At 39.0% G+C, this 15,846-nt stretch overlaps 1 protein-coding gene across 1 annotated transcript; it reads right to left on the bottom strand.

Annotated features, from left to right (window-relative positions):
- Positions 1-397: 397 nt before the first annotated feature.
- LOC145036800 (high mobility group B protein 3-like) lies at positions 398-1,755 on the bottom strand. The gene is made up of 7 exons (XM_078985284.1): positions 1,559-1,755; positions 1,332-1,448; positions 1,167-1,224; positions 1,040-1,084; positions 882-962; positions 679-777; positions 398-596 (listed from the first exon to the last, which is right to left on the bottom strand). The coding sequence occupies exons 1-7, from the start codon at positions 1,603-1,605 to the stop codon at positions 570-572; spliced, it is 474 nt and encodes a 157-aa protein (XP_078841410.1). The 5' UTR covers positions 1,606-1,755; the 3' UTR covers positions 398-569.
- Between the last annotated feature and the right edge of the window lie 14,091 nt (positions 1,756-15,846).

Genomic DNA, 15,846 nt, shown 5'->3' with positions numbered 1-15,846 from the left:
AATCCATTTTTACTTTCTATGGACCCTCCAATAACATTACCATTACTAAAAATATAGCTTTCACCTTTGTAAAACGACTTGTCGGAAATTCCATTCATCAACTAAAACTAACACATGTGCCGTCCATAAATTCAACATCTCGGTACAAATTGAGAAAGCGAAAAGAAATACAAGTCGTTTTCTTTTCTTTTCTAAAATTAATAAAGTCTCAGCACGTCGACCTAATTAAAGAAGTCTAATATAATATAAAGCATATATTCCAAATTTCAAATCATCATTTATTTAAAATCAAATTATTCATAAAAATATCTTATTATAAATAAATTAATGTCACCCCACTTATTTCCATATTTGCGGAATCTTCAATTAAATGCGAGAAAAAAAAAAAGGAAACAAATTATAAATCTAAAAGCTACAATTATCATTGAGATGAAATTACGGATTAAAAGTACACATAAGATTGAGGATATTTTTCACTTCCAAATTAACCTTCTCTTAAAAAGAAGGCTATTACAAAAACTTTTAATTCAAGATCCCAAATTCTTGTTTTACATATTCTTCTTTTCTTTTCACTCATCGTCTTCATCATCGTCATCCTGCAAAAGATCATCAACAAAAAATTAATTTCTTGAAAATGGAAAACTAATAATTTAGAGAAAACATTAATTAATTAATTACATCTGCACTATCATCATCATCTTCTTCATCGTCATGGACTTCCGACTTTGACTTGTCGGATTCCTCGTCTTCTTCCTCTTCAGCGTCCTTTCCTTCAGCCTACAAATTAAGATCATAATAAAGTTTTAAGATTCTAAAATTCGACAAATTGACAAACTTTTGTGTTTCGTTTTCTAATGAATTTCACGAATTTGGAATTCTACCAGTTTCTTGTTGTATGCCTGGAGTGTTTTCTCGTATTCGGCCTTCCTCTTCTCTGCTTTAGCTGCGAATGGAGCTTTCTCCTGATTTGCGAACACAAATCATGAATCAATTCAAAGCTTGAAAAAGTTGATTAATTTCGATGAATTTTAATACTTACAGCAGCGGAAAGGGATTTCCATTTATCACCACCAGCTTTCCCGACCTATTGAATTACGAACAGACAAAAAAAGTAAGAGATCGATCAAAACAGAGAAGCTAAAAGTCAACGACGGAGTAATACTCACAACAGACACGGATTTGTTGTTAGGATGCTTTTCCTTGTACTGCGTCCGGAAATCCTCCCTGAAACGATCAAAAATCAAACGGATCAGCAAAAATAACGATTTCAACGTCATCGAATTGAAGAAATATCCACAGATCTCTCGAAATTTAGGTTTAATAACACATACATGAAGATGAAGAAAGCACTAGCAGGCCTCTTCGGTTTGTTAGGATCCTTCGCTTCCTTAGCCTTCTTCGCCGGAGCTTTTTTCGGAGCCGGCGCTGCTTTCTTCTTCACGGCAAGCCTAATCATAATTCACAGATCAGAAAAACGGAATTAATCAGAGCTATCAACAGATTCTGTTACAGGAAACGAAAACAACATAAAAAATTACAGATCGCGACGGAAATTCACCTGCTATCGGCTTTTTTGGTGTCGGACTTGGATTTGGCTCCCTTCATGACGTAACTCGTTTGGAAATGGGAGTGAACTCGGTGAGTTGAAGGAAGGGAAGGTATGGAGATAAGGGAAAGAGAGGCGAAGGGAGAATAATATAAGAGGAGAGGAAATGCGTGAAGAGATATGCTTTGGTTGGGTGTAGTCTAGTGTATTCGTGTTGCTGTGTGTATTGCACACAACACATAAATAAAACTGAAACAATGAATTATTTGAAGTCCGGATTTAGGCGGGATTCCTTTTCTTTACCTTTTTCTCATACATCAAATATATTCATTCTCTTAATTCCATATTTCTTATAATTGATTTATATAATATTTATGTAATAAAAGAAATACACTGATAATCTAATATAGTTATAAGTAAATTTTGAGCAATCTAACTTTAATACAACGTGTATTGGTGGATTTTGGATTTTAAAAAAATGTTTTTTTGGTAAAAAATATATATTTCTACTAACGATCTGGATTTCAGACTAATATTCTGGATTTTAGAGTTCCGAAAAAATAAACTATGAAATTTCAACAATGAGTCTAATCCAATGCTTGTTCCAAAATTCTGGAAAATAATTTTTTTATTAAAATCTAACAAAAAAATTAAATAAATACATTATAGAAATCTTGTATACAATAATATGATTTTTGAAATCGATAATATTAAACATTTTGAATATGTATTTTGGATATTAACTAGAAAGATTTTTTTTGAAAAAAAAAACTACAAAAATAACTCCAAAGTTCAAAAAACAACCCAAAATAAAACATTAGGGAGAAGGTGATATTTTCCTAAATTTGAAAAAATAATTTAAAATTTTATTTATAAGGGTTAATTCATGAATTTCCTTAGTTATAAATAGTATAACGACTTAAATGAAAAAATTAATGTGATTATCAATATCCCAATTAATAATACCAAGATCTATTTTACTTTTTTAACATATATTATTTTCTGTTATAATTAAAGGATATTTAACTCGATACATACATAATTAATAATTAATAATAAACTTATATATTTAATCGGCAATGAAGATTTAATCTAAAGCATATCTTAGTTTTTTAATAAATAGAATTATTATGAGATATTGTATATCACACGTGGGATACAATAATACAATGATGTATAGATGCCACATTGTCGATCCGTGTGATATTCTAGCTTCACACTCTCACACTGTGTTTTCATTTGTGTTTCTTTGAGGAACGTTGGTGCCACGTGTCTAGATCTCAGGCAAACTACGCACGTGCCAACCCATTAAGCTTTTATGTGTTGTGTTGGTTGGGTGTGATCGTAATGACTCATCAATATATAATAAATATCATCGCCCATAAAAGCTACTTTTCCTTTATTTATACTATATTTCATTTTCTACCCTTAAGTTTTTATTTTCTAAATATTACCCTATTATTTTGCTTTGTTTCTTTTGGAGCCACAGAGTTTTGTAGAACTGTCAAATATGCCACAAATACATGCTGATTTCAAGTGTTTGAAGTGTTATCTACGAGTTCTCTACTTCACTTTTGAAAATAATATTCATTTGATGAATAAATTAGCAAATTTATTCAATTATGATAAATGTTTATTTTGTATTTAATAATGTTTATTGATAAAACTTATATACGGTACTATAAGCTCCTAAACTAATTTTAGATTTTTTTTTTATCGGAAAATGATAAAAATATATTAAATAAAAAAAACGGCCCCTAGCAAGTTGCTAGGAGAGGAAAAACACTACAAGGGACCAAAAGAAAATTACAATGAAGAAACATTATAGAGAATTAAACGGGATGACATTTCAGTCAAACCGATTGAGATCTTTGTGTCCGCCTCTATGCTTAAACCACACGAAAGTCGTTGATTTGATTATGTCTGCAACTTTCGTAGCATGCACCCGTTGGTTACTGAAAAGTCTTCCGATTATTGCCTTCCATATACTTCATAATGTATCATAGCAAATACTCAACAATTTATTCTTTTTCTTTGGATAATTCCCCCACTTAGAAGCATGATCAAGCACGTCATTCACCGTGAAAGTTAGCCATTGGGATATTGCACCATTTGAAATCCAATCCATGATCGATTTTGCGAAAGAACACCAGACATCAGAGGTTTCTTCTGTCGATTCACACTAACAGCAGGTGGTGGAAGATAGAGCAATCCCTCGGTTAGAAAGTGTCACGGTAGATGGGATACGTCTCATTTTGGCCCTCCAAATAAAACATGAAACTTTTATTGGAATCTCCTTAATCCAATTGTCCTTAATCCAATTGAACCTGCCAACATCCGTGTTACCATTTTCCCCAATAAGATCACATTTCCAAGAGACCCCACTTTCCTCCTGTTTTTTTTTTTTTTTTTTTTTTTTTTTTTTTTTTTTGATGATTTTCTCGTGCAAGATGCCCAATTTAGCCAGATCATGTTTTATACATGCGATGTTGTACCAAACCCCTGACATTGATTTTAAAGGGTAGTAGTCATCACCTTTATTGTGTAGTTTGTGGATATTTGTTATGACTTTTTTCCATAATGAGCTATGTTCTCATCAAAGACACCACCACCATATCACTAGTAGTGATATATTTAGGGATTTTAAAGATCCAACCCCGAACCTACCCTTGGATTATTTTGCAATGACTTTATCCCAGGAAACCCAATGTATCGTCTTTTTGTCCTCTGATCCTCCCTAGAGAAAGCGTCGTTTGATTCTTTCTAGCTTGTTCAAGATACTCGTGGTTGCAGCAAAAAGAGACAAGCAACAGTTAAACCTGGCAATTTGATACACGGCACGAACAAGATACGAGTTTTCCATGTATGTGTTTTCGAAATTTGTGTTTCGTGTTTATTCGTGTCTGACACGAATTTACCTATTTAGACACGTATAAAATACGATACAAATTCGTGTTGACACGTGACACGTACAAACACATATATACACATATATACTTTAGGGTTAAACTTTATATTTATAATTTATTAGGGACCAATTTCATAAAATTTAATAATTAGTTTATAGAACTAGCTTAAAAAAGCCATTAAAAACATGTTTTTTCGTGTTTTCGTGTAACACGGCTAAAAAACGTGTCTATTTGTGTCATATCACACGTCACACGAATTTTTTACGTGTTGTGTTCATGTTTGATACCCCAAACAAGTTTTATAATTCGTGTGGTGTTCGTGTTTAACAAATTCGTGTCGTGTAAATTCATGTCTGACACGAATACATGATACGCAGACACAGATTGGCAACTCTAACAACAGTTTGGTAGATTCCACACCACTACCTTGACAAGCATCAAAGGACCGCCAAAGAAAAGTGTTTTCGACTTCCATGATGATAATTTGCTTTGGAATCTTTCAATTATTGGCATCCAGTGTTTTGTGAGTCTCATGTTAGCACCTACAGGAACACCTATATAAGTGAAGGGTAAAGCAGAGGGTTCACAACCAAGGGGCCAGGACCACCGAGAGACTTTATTTGTATCATCCCCGACACCAAAGACACATGATTTATTGAAGTTGACTTTTAGACCTGAGGCCGAGTGGAAGCAACAAAGATACATGGCAAGTTTTTGATGTTTTGTTTTGATCACTCACCTGTGAATAATGCAACATCGGCATAGAGGAGGCGTGAGACTAGTGGGCCTTTGTTTGGTAACTGTAGTCCTTGAAAAAACCCTATTGTCGCAAGCTTCCAGCATCGCTACACTTACATCTTCCATGACAGTTATAAAAAGGAAGGGGGATAGGGGATCTCCCTATCAAACACCTTTAAAGGTAGTAAATTCATATGTAGGGTTTATTTTGATTAAGACTGGGGCATGTGGTGAATGTAAATAGCCTTTTATCCACATTCTCCACTTACCCCCAAAGCATATTTGAAGAAGATTTTTGTCCAGAAAATCTCAATTAATTAAGTCATATTCCTTGTCAAAGTCAACCTTGAAGAGTAATATCTTAGTTTTGGTTTTCTTTGCCTACGATCAGAACTCGTTAACTACAAGTGGCCCATCCAATTTACTTTTGCCTTCCATGTAAGCAGATTACACTTCATTAATACATCGACCCATTACTTTCTTAATCCTTAATGCATGTATTTTGGCTATGATCTTATAAATGTACCCATTGAGGCTGATTGAATGGTAGTCACTTAGTTTGATCGGGTCTTTTATATTGAGGATTAGGGAAACAAATGTTGAGGTACAGGATTTGTCGAGCCGCCCGTGTCATTCAAAATGTTTGATCACCATTGCAATATCTCCAAGTAGAATCTCACAATATTTCTTGATAAACATGAATGTAAACTCGTCCGGACTTGACAATTTTTTTTTGCCACAGGCCCATACCACTGTTTTTATTTCTTCAAGTGTGAAAGGGGCTTCAAGTGCAGTTATGTCTGATTCTAGTTGTTTCTTGAACATAGGGCTCTTCAATTTTCATCTTTGAGACCAATGTTCGGTGAAATTGTCTTGAAAAAAGCGTCCACTTTTATTTTGGATGGATCCATACACCATTCGTCATTAATCATGAGACCATTGACTTATTGTGGTTATTATTGTTGGCATAACTGTGAAAGTGATGGGTTTTGAGCACTACAACATTCCTATGGTGTGCATGCAACCCTTATGCTTTTGATCTAGGTTTTTCTCAAGTTATACATGTAAATAATCATCCAAAGCATAAACCTTAATACCTAGCATACTAATTTCGAATATCATATGTAAAATAGGGTTTGGAACATTACCTTACTTGTTATGTAGCAATAACAAGAACTCCTTGACCTTTGAAAGCTTAGTGCCCCAAGTGTTGCACCTCTAATGGAGTTACAAACACTCAATGAAAGGAGGATGACTTAGGAGAGAAGGATTTCACCACCTTAGGGTTTCACAAGAACATTAGGCGAAAATCCCTTTGTATGGGGTCTATTTATACTTGTGGCTGATAGGGTTTTAGATGGAAACCCTAATATGACTGCTTATGCCTTAAGCAATCCAAGGAACCCTTCTAGAAGGCCCCTTGGATGAATTCCTTGTGGGCGTCCCATAGAATTCTTCCATCCCTTCTATTAGGAGTCCACAACCCAAATTACAACTATCAGATAATTGCAATATTAGTCCCCAATTATTTAATCAGTCTCTTTTGATCACCAAATTAATTCCAAATTAATTTCTAATCAATACTAATTAAATAATATGATTTCCAAATAGTATATTAAACTTGTAATATATTAATAAAACAATTTTGAGTACCAATTTATCATTCATATAATAAATCCTACTCTCTTTCCTCCTATCATCCTATCAAGTTGCATGAGTGAAGGCAACCCAAAAGGATCATTCTCATAATCAAATCAAGTACATACCAAAAATAGTTATGGTCTAGACACCTAATTAACAGTCTCCCACTTGGATAAGTATAATAATCATTATTGCAAGTACAACTTTAGAATTTGTTTAGCAATCGTAGCTCTCAAAAGCTGTTGTCAAACTCTAATCTTATCAGTAACGTTTTGTTTAGATAAGGGATCATATATTCATCCATTTTAGATATCGTATGAACTGATACATTAATTATAATCATTCTCTCTGTTCATGTGTTGTTTCCCGATTTCTGATTTATGATGACTGACAAAAGACTTCAGTTGAACACATCAACTTAGTCCAGGCTTGGCCAGACGCTTAGGTGTCATCACTAAATCATCGAGGGGCCCACATATATCACTTTTATCCTACTTTGGGTAAAAGGAATGGATAAACTTCGACTCATATGCTTACACTATTTACTCATCAAACCACACAAAACAATACGTTTTATAACATCGAGTTACCGATGTGTTTATGTATTATCAATGTGCAACCGACTCGTAAACAATAGCTCATATCTCTTTGTTTCAAGAATATAAGATATTATCATCTTACAATCACTCGTGATAAAATTCATGAAGTGATTCACGTGAGCGTGGGTTTAATCCAATACTCAAATCTTATTTCAAGAGCACTCATGATGTAACACCTGATTCCTGGTACACATCTAATTCAAGCATTCTTGTGTTTTTATCTGGGACTCGATGAGTTGGATGCCCAAATCGTCGAGTAGAGTCGAGATCTGCAGACAGTTTAAGTGACCTACTCGACGAGTCGGGAGACTGACTCGGCGAGTAGGTGATGTTTGATTGAAACCCTAAATTTGAGGTTTTGCACCCTATTTAAACACCTTATCTTAGCCTCCATCATCCCTATCACTCCCAGAAAGTTGTATATCAAAACCCTAGCCGTTTTTGTGTGTCCTAAGGCCATTTTGGTGCATTTGGTGGATTGTAAAGCTTGAGAAGAAGAAAGAAGCTTGAGAGTTCGAGTTGGGGCTTGAAGATCCAAAGATTTTGGTCCATTTCCAGCTCAATAAAGGTAAAATGCACCTGTCTTGGTCTTCTATTTGTTTATTCATCCTTAGGGCTTGGGTTTTTGGGGTACATTTAGGGCTTTCTAAGCCATTTTCGGATTTGTGAAGTGTTATGTGGAGTCTTGACTTCAGATCTGAGTCATTAGAGGGGTCTCATGGCATAAAGGTACAAACTCTATGGGCATGAGAGCCCCATGCATGTTGTAAAACACCTTTTATGGCTTTATATGCCAAAGACGACATGCATGTGCACCAAGTTTGGAACTTTACGTGTAAAATGGACATTAGGAGGCTAGATCTATGATTTTGATGTATTAAGACCCATTTAAATCGACTGTATAGTAATAATCAAGGATGGACTTGACGATTCGTTCTTGGGACTTGGCGAGTCGGGGTGTATTGACCACCAAATCCTTTCTGTGGATGGACCAGTTGTTAGGGTGGAAAGTCCCTTAGTTGTTTAGACGCGTAAAGGGACCTAGGAATCATGGGACTCGACAAGTGGTTGAACAGACTTGGCGAGTCCAAGGCGATCTCTCAATATTTGAAGATGGACTTGACGAGTTGTTCATACAACTCGACGAGCCATAGACTGGACACATTCTTATGAGAGAGATGAACTCGACGAGTTCAAGTATGAACTCGACGAGTCGGATGAAGATGGCCCCGATGGTTTGTATGAAGGGGTTGGATCGGGTTAGCGGAGTATGGACTCGACGAGTTGGTAGACCAACTCGGCGAGTCAGGTCAACTGGGTGTTGATTTTTTGACCAATGTTGACTTTGCCTAGTTTTGTGTTAACCCTGGTTAGGGTTGTATGTTCTGTTTGATGACTTGAGGGTTTTCGTGTAGAGATTGAGGAATCGATTAGAGTTGATCTTCACGCCGAGGACAGTTCAAACACTACACGACATCGAGGTAAGTTTCCATCCAGTAGAAGTGGGTCTAAGGCACCAAGGCTGACCCACTAGTAGTTGGATACAGTTGAGACGATTGTCTTTGTGATAATTGTATGGTGTGATATTACTTGATATGTACTATGTGCCAGTATGCTATGTTCTATATGATAGTGGTATTAGGAGGGGAATAGTCCCCTGATCAGTTGTTAGGACCGAAGGGTAGGTCGGACACCCCAACTATGTCTGACAGTATGATATAATATATTGTAGGTGATATTAATAGGGGTGAAATAGTCCCCTTGACCGGGTGAGATAGACTGGAGGGTAGTCAGCACCCTGGAATGGCTGGACATGGGTAGTCAGCACCTAAGAATGGCTCGACACTGGTAGTATAGTATGATTGTATAGTATGTGGTATGATGGGGGAACTCACTAAGCTTTGTGCTTACAGTTTTAGTTTTGGTTTCAGGTACCTCTTCATCCAAGGGGAAAGAGCTGGCGGCATAGCGGTGCATCACACACACATGATTTCCGCAAAGAGTTTTCTAGGATTGTACTCTGATTTGTACTATTGATCGATGTAGTGGTTTTTAGACATGTTCATGATGGCTTATGGATTGAAATGATATTGTCAATGTTTTTAGTAAACGGTTTTATAAATTACTAATTTGCAAACGAAATTTTTGGTCTCGAAAATTGAGATGTTACCAATTGGTATCAGAGCCTAGGTTTGAGGGATTCGGACACACCCTCGAGGGTCTCTGAACTCAAACCAAGGGCTTGAAAGATTTTTACAAGGAAATAGTTTTTCTAAAATCTAAATTAAAGAGTTTTGAGAAGGAACAAGGTGTGTGATGCGTGTGACCGGCCGAGCTCAAGTAAGTTTTCCCCAAGATACTCATACTTGTTATGTTATATGACATGATTATGAGATCTTCATGCTAGATTAGGGCTAATGATATAGGGAGATGCCTAGTATGCTTGTTGTATGATTCTGTGGACTGCATGCTAGATTAGGGCTAATGATCTAGAAGGATGTCGTATATGCCTGTTGTATGCGCTTATTGAGTTGTATGCTAGGACTGTTAGTCAACAGTAGGAAAGCCTGGTTAGGTCATGTTTGACTTGGTTACTCAATGCACGAATGCTGCTTGATTTGTGCTTACGGGGTTCCTAGCTAGCCTTAACTAACTAGCAAATGGATATGTAATAGTATCCAAAAACTAGTTAGGGAAGGATGGTAGGGACTCCTTGTGCATCTGATGGCGAAGAATAGGTCGGGGATTACCCTGGGTTGATCCTAGGATGAGATTAGCATGGGAAGTTATATTAGTAGAAAGGGACTTGGTGAAGTCAAGGCAGTCCTTGAGGAAAGTACGGACAGATGTGGAAGGTAGTATGGGCCCGTACTACTGAAAGAAGAGGATCCATACTTGAGTCAATAAGGGCCGAGATGGAACCAGGAAACTTTGGAGAGTGTGAGACCTCTTGAGATTATGTATGATCCTGACGTTTACGTTTTTATTTTCAATATGGTGGTCACACGACATGGAGCATGAGGTTCAGGATCTGGATCTGGATTAGCATCGGTCTCGGGTGCAGGGTCCGAGCAGGTCGATGACGGGCTACACGAGTTCATCGCGTCCGAGATCATGAGAGGTATCCTTGAGGGAACCCTGGTTACTTTCAGGTCGATCAAGGAAGGGATTGTTGAGCTGATGGAGGATCGCCTCCGAGCATTCAGGAGTGACTTGGCATGCAACCAGTCGGGTACGTGCACACTGTCCTTTAAGGACTTTCGAGGGAGTGTTGCGCCAGACTTTCATGGGGCGAAGGACCACATTGTAGCTAGGAGATGGATCGCAGATATTGAGTCTGCACAGTTGACGAGCTTCATCCTGGAGGGGTCGAAGGTCCGTTTTGTTGCCGGTTGTTTGCGGGGCAAGGCTAGGGGTTGGTGGGAGTCAATCGGTGACTCGCTGGAGCCCCAGATGTGGAGGCTATGACTTGGTCAGACTTTGTGACCCGATTTAGCGCGGAGTTTGCACCAACTATGGAGCTTCAATAGATGGCCAGGGAGTTTCTGGATATGAGACAGACTACGGAGTTAGTGGCGGAGATCACCGCCAAGTTCAGAGAGAGGGCCTTGTTGGTACTTCAGTATTCTGGGGATGTGGAGATACGGAAGAACTGCTACCATGACATGTTGAGTGCTAACATTCAGGAGCATGTCAGCTATTCAGCCTGCCCGACCCTGGAGTCCATGATTGTCAGAGCGCACGCGCGCGCGCGCGAGAGAGAGAGAGAGAGAGAGAGAGAGAGATATTGATTGATTTGGAGCACCTCAGGAAGAGGAAGGCAGAGAGTGACCAGGTTACGAGGGTTTCGGGGAAGAAACCCAAGGGATCCGACGTTAGGTCAAAGGGCTTGTCGGGCCAGAGCCGCTGCAGGAAATGCGGCAGGTCGCATGATGGAGCTTGTAGGGCAGGATTGTTGGACTGCTACAAGTGTGGCAAGATGGGGAACTTTGGCAGGGATTGTACTGCCCCACCCCCACAGTTTAGATATCAGACATGATTTGCTTCCACTACAATCAGAGGGGCCATAAAAAGGTCAACTGTCCTAGATTGTCCGCAGTGACAGCAGTGCCAGTGGTGGCGCCAACTCCAGCGACAACACAGGTTGTAGATGGCCGAAAGGTCAAGTTAGAGGCTCTAGTGGTGTGGAGCCGAGCATTTCATTTGACAGCCGAGGAGGCACGCGCCGCACCCGATGTGGTGATGGGTATGATTTCTTCTCATTGCTCTTTTATGTTATGTCACTATGATTTTGATATGATATATGTATGCTCTGTTTAGGATCGTTCCATGTGAACGACATCCCAGTTTAGGTGTTGATTGATTCGGGTGCTACCCAATCGTTTGTTTCTCTTGCGCTTAGCAAGAAGTTTCCTGAGTCCTCAGGAATGTTGGATTGCCCTTTAGAGGTCGAGATTGCGGACGACCGGTCAGTGCGAGCATCAGAGGTTTTCAGGGATTGTGTTTTGAGATTGTTTGAGGAACGTTACCTGGTAGACTTGGTTCCCATACCGTTGCGGGGGAACAAGGTTACTATAGGTATGGATTAGTTAAGCCCCAATGGGGCGGTGATCGACTACGTGCAGAAGTTGGTGCGGATCAGAACCCCAAGTGGTGGAGAGCTGGCAATTCAGGGCGAGAGGCCACAGCGAGGACCAGTCTTATGCTCGCAGTGAGGGCTAGGCGCTACCTTCAGCAGGGTTGCGCGGGATATGTCGCCTATGTTGTGGATACCTGGGAGGCGGGTAAGGCTACGGTGGGCGATGTGACAGTAGTACAAGAGTTCGCGGATGTATTCCCCAAGGAGTTGCCTGGGGTACCTCAGGAGAGGCGGGTGGAGTTCAGGATTGACCTAATCCTGGGTGCGGCTCCGATATCCAATGCACTGTATCGGTTGGCTCCTCCTGAGATGCAGGAGTTGTCTACGCAGCTGCAGGAGCTGTTAGACAAGGGATTCATTAGACTGAGCAGTTCCCCCTAGGGAGCCCCGATTTTATTTGTGAAGAAGAAGGAAGGGTCGCATCGGATGTGTATAGATTATCGGGAGCTGAACAAGGTAACAGTGAAAAACCGTTACCCACTTTCGAGGATTGATGACCACTTTGACCAACTACAGGGAGCATCTTGGTTCTCCAAGATTGATTTACGTTTAGGATATCATCAGATGAGGGTCAGAGAGGAGGATGTGCAAAAGACTGCTTTTCAGACGCGTTATGGTCACTATGAGTTTTTGGTGATGCCTTTCGGGCTCACCAACACTCCTGCCGCGTTCATGGATTTCATGAACCGCATGTGCAGGCCGATGTTTGATCAGTCTATGATAGTTTTCATTGATGACATCTTGGTTTATTCCAAGATGAGAGAGCAGCATGAGGAGCACTTGCAGGAGGTTCTGGATACATTGAGGATGGAGAGATTGTATTCTAAGTTCTCCAAGTGTGAGTTCTGGTTGCACGAGGTGCAATTTCTAGGGCACCTTGTCAATCAGGATGGGATTTCAGTTGACTTAGCCATGGTGGAGGCCGTAATGAAATGGGAGCTTCCAAGGTCTCCATCCGAGATTCGGAGCTTCTTGGGACTGGTAGGCTACTATCGGAGATTCATTAAAGACTTCTCCAAGATAGTCGTGCCCATGACCCGGTTAACGAGGAAAGTCGTGGTCTTTCGTTGAGGGCCTGAGTAGCAGGCTGCGTTTGAGACTTTGAGACAAAGATTATGCGAGGCGCCAATCTTAGCCCTGCCATGGAAGATTTTGTAGTATATTGTGATGTGTCTATCTTGGGTTTGGGTGTTGTATTGATGCAGAGAGGGCATGTTATTGCTTACGCCTCGAGGCAGTTGAAGCCTCACGAGGCGAATTATCCGACACACGACTTGGGTGCTGTTTTTTTTAGGCAAAATATCTGCAGTCTGCGGACCACATCTGTAGACCTCTGCAATAGAAGTGGTGGACCAAACGTCTGCAGTCTATAAAAAGAAGAGTGTTTGTTTTTTTTAACATCTGCAGGCTACTAAAATAAATTGAAATATAAATAAACTGATTTTTTTTTAACTTCAAAGTGATTTTTTAATATTTTTATAACTTTGTTATAAATAATTAACTAATCTAGATCAACTTTTATGTATTATTGTCTAAAAAATAAAAATAAAAATGGTATGAATTAACGTATATATTTGATAAAAACCAACAACTTTGGTTGAAAAGTTATAACTAAACATTATAATTAGTGATCAAAGAATTTGATATATAAATTGACGGAAATAAACTTCGATTTTTTCAATTAAATCTATTAAAAACATACTATAAATATTTTCTAGAGAAATTGACGATACTGTATCAAATAATATTTTACAAAATTTGGCAAAAAAATATAAGATTATATTATATATATATTTTTTTTCATAGTTATATAAAAAATTTCAACGACTATTATTGTAATAAATCTTTATTTACAAATTTATCAAAAATATCATGTTTGTATCGTCGAACGTTTTTTTTAAAGTTTTGTAATTTTTTTTCAAATTGTTTATCATTAATAAAGTTGGAAAAAATATAAATTAAAAAAAAAAACTTCAAAAAAAAAAAGATATATATATATATATATATATGTTTTTTTAGGCTAGAAGACGTCTGAAGATGTTAGAAGACTGTTGTCCATATGTGCGCCAAGAAGAGGGCGCGCTGATATTTTTAGGTCTGCAGTCTTCAAAAAAACAAACAGTCTGCGAAAGCTAATGTTTGCGCGTGGTCTGCACTGTGCAGACAGAAGAGGCTACGCAGATTTGCAGACATAAACAAACACTACCTTGGAGTTAGGGGCCGTTGTTTTCGCCCTCTAGATTTGGCGCCATTACCTCTATGGGGTTTGTTGTACCATTTACACGAACCACAAGAGCTTGAGGTACCTCATGGATCAACCAAATCTGAATATGAGGCAGCATCGGTGGCATGATGTGGTAAAGGATTATGATTGTGAGATCCTCTACCACCCAGGGAAGGCCAATGTTGTGGCCGATGTGCTTAGCTGCAAGGCAGCACCGATCAGGGATCTCTGTATGAGATTGACAGTTGTGACTCCGCTGTTGGAGCAAATTCGGGAGGCCCAACAGGAGGCCATAAAGGAGGAACATCGAAAGAGCGAGCGTATTGTGGGTCAGGTTTCCTCCTTTGAATATGACACACGTGGATTGTTGATTTTTCACCGTAGGGTGTGGGTCCTATATCATGGGGGTGTGCACCATATATTGATGGAGGAGGCGCACAGATCCAGTGTGACAACCCGATATTTCAACTCTTTGTAATGACCTAAAAAGTCAAGTATTGTAGCTACTTTTGAAATAATGAAATTAACTTCGAAGATGAAATATGTAAGAATCTTTATAAGAATATCTATTATGTTAGACATTGTGTCAAGGTTTACATAAATACTAAGAACACTAAAATCCGAGTTACAACGAAGAAATTATAACCATTCTAAGATTTCCGACAAAACCGACAACACCGATTAAACGAAAAACACAAAGTTTCAATGCAATAGCATTTAGCCTTAGGTATCTAAATGAAAGTTATAGATAACATTAAACCATGAGCGTACACGAAAAGAACGTCCAAATCTGACTTCGTATGAGGAAGTTATGATTTTTCCAAGATCCGAATATAGCTGTAGACAGCTAAAAACTCGAAATAGAGCTCGAGAGACTTTTGACCAAAACAACCTAAATGATAATCGAAGGTCTCAACATTAGTAGCGCAACAGCGAAAAGTCTGACGAAAACGGACATCGGATGAAGAAGTTATGGATTTTATACGGATTTTTCGTGTCCCGGCCCGTTAAAAATAAATAATTCAAAATAAAGTCAAAATTTGCCGATGAAGTCTAAACGAAAGTTGTAGATCATATTTTCAGCTACGCGTGCATATAAAGAACGTCAAAAACGGAACTTGTACGCGAAAGTTATGAATTTTACAAGTTCGGGGTCCGAAATCCGAGGCTGTCAGGCCTCTCCACGACGTGGCACTGTTTTGCCGCGACCCGGCAAGTGACTGAGGGCGTCCCATCAATGGAAGAGGATAGACTTTCTCCCCACGACGTGGCCAACCCTAGCCACGATGTGGCACTCAAAAATACCCCTATAAATAGAACTCTTGGGGTGCCGGGTTTAGGTGCTCCATTCTTCTCTTTCTCACGCCGAAACTCTACGTTTAAGCCCCCGAAACCCTCCCAAAGCCCCAGTTTTTCACCTTCAAGTCCCGAAGGAAGGTTTTGTGTTCCCGAGATTCCCGAGATTCCCGAGAATCCCGAGATTTTCCCGCGTTTTCAACTCTTCCTGTCGAAGTTCTGCTCGATTCTTCTCTCGACTACTTCAAATCGAC

The sequence above is a fragment of the Lactuca saligna genome, chromosome 3, assembly GCF_052625555.1.
Source record: "Lactuca saligna cultivar CGN05327 chromosome 3, ASM5262555v1, whole genome shotgun sequence".
Classification (NCBI taxonomy): Eukaryota; Viridiplantae; Streptophyta; class Magnoliopsida; order Asterales; family Asteraceae; genus Lactuca; species Lactuca saligna.
Note: the sequence above shows the minus strand (reverse complement) of the source record. Positions and strands in the feature narration are given on the sequence as shown.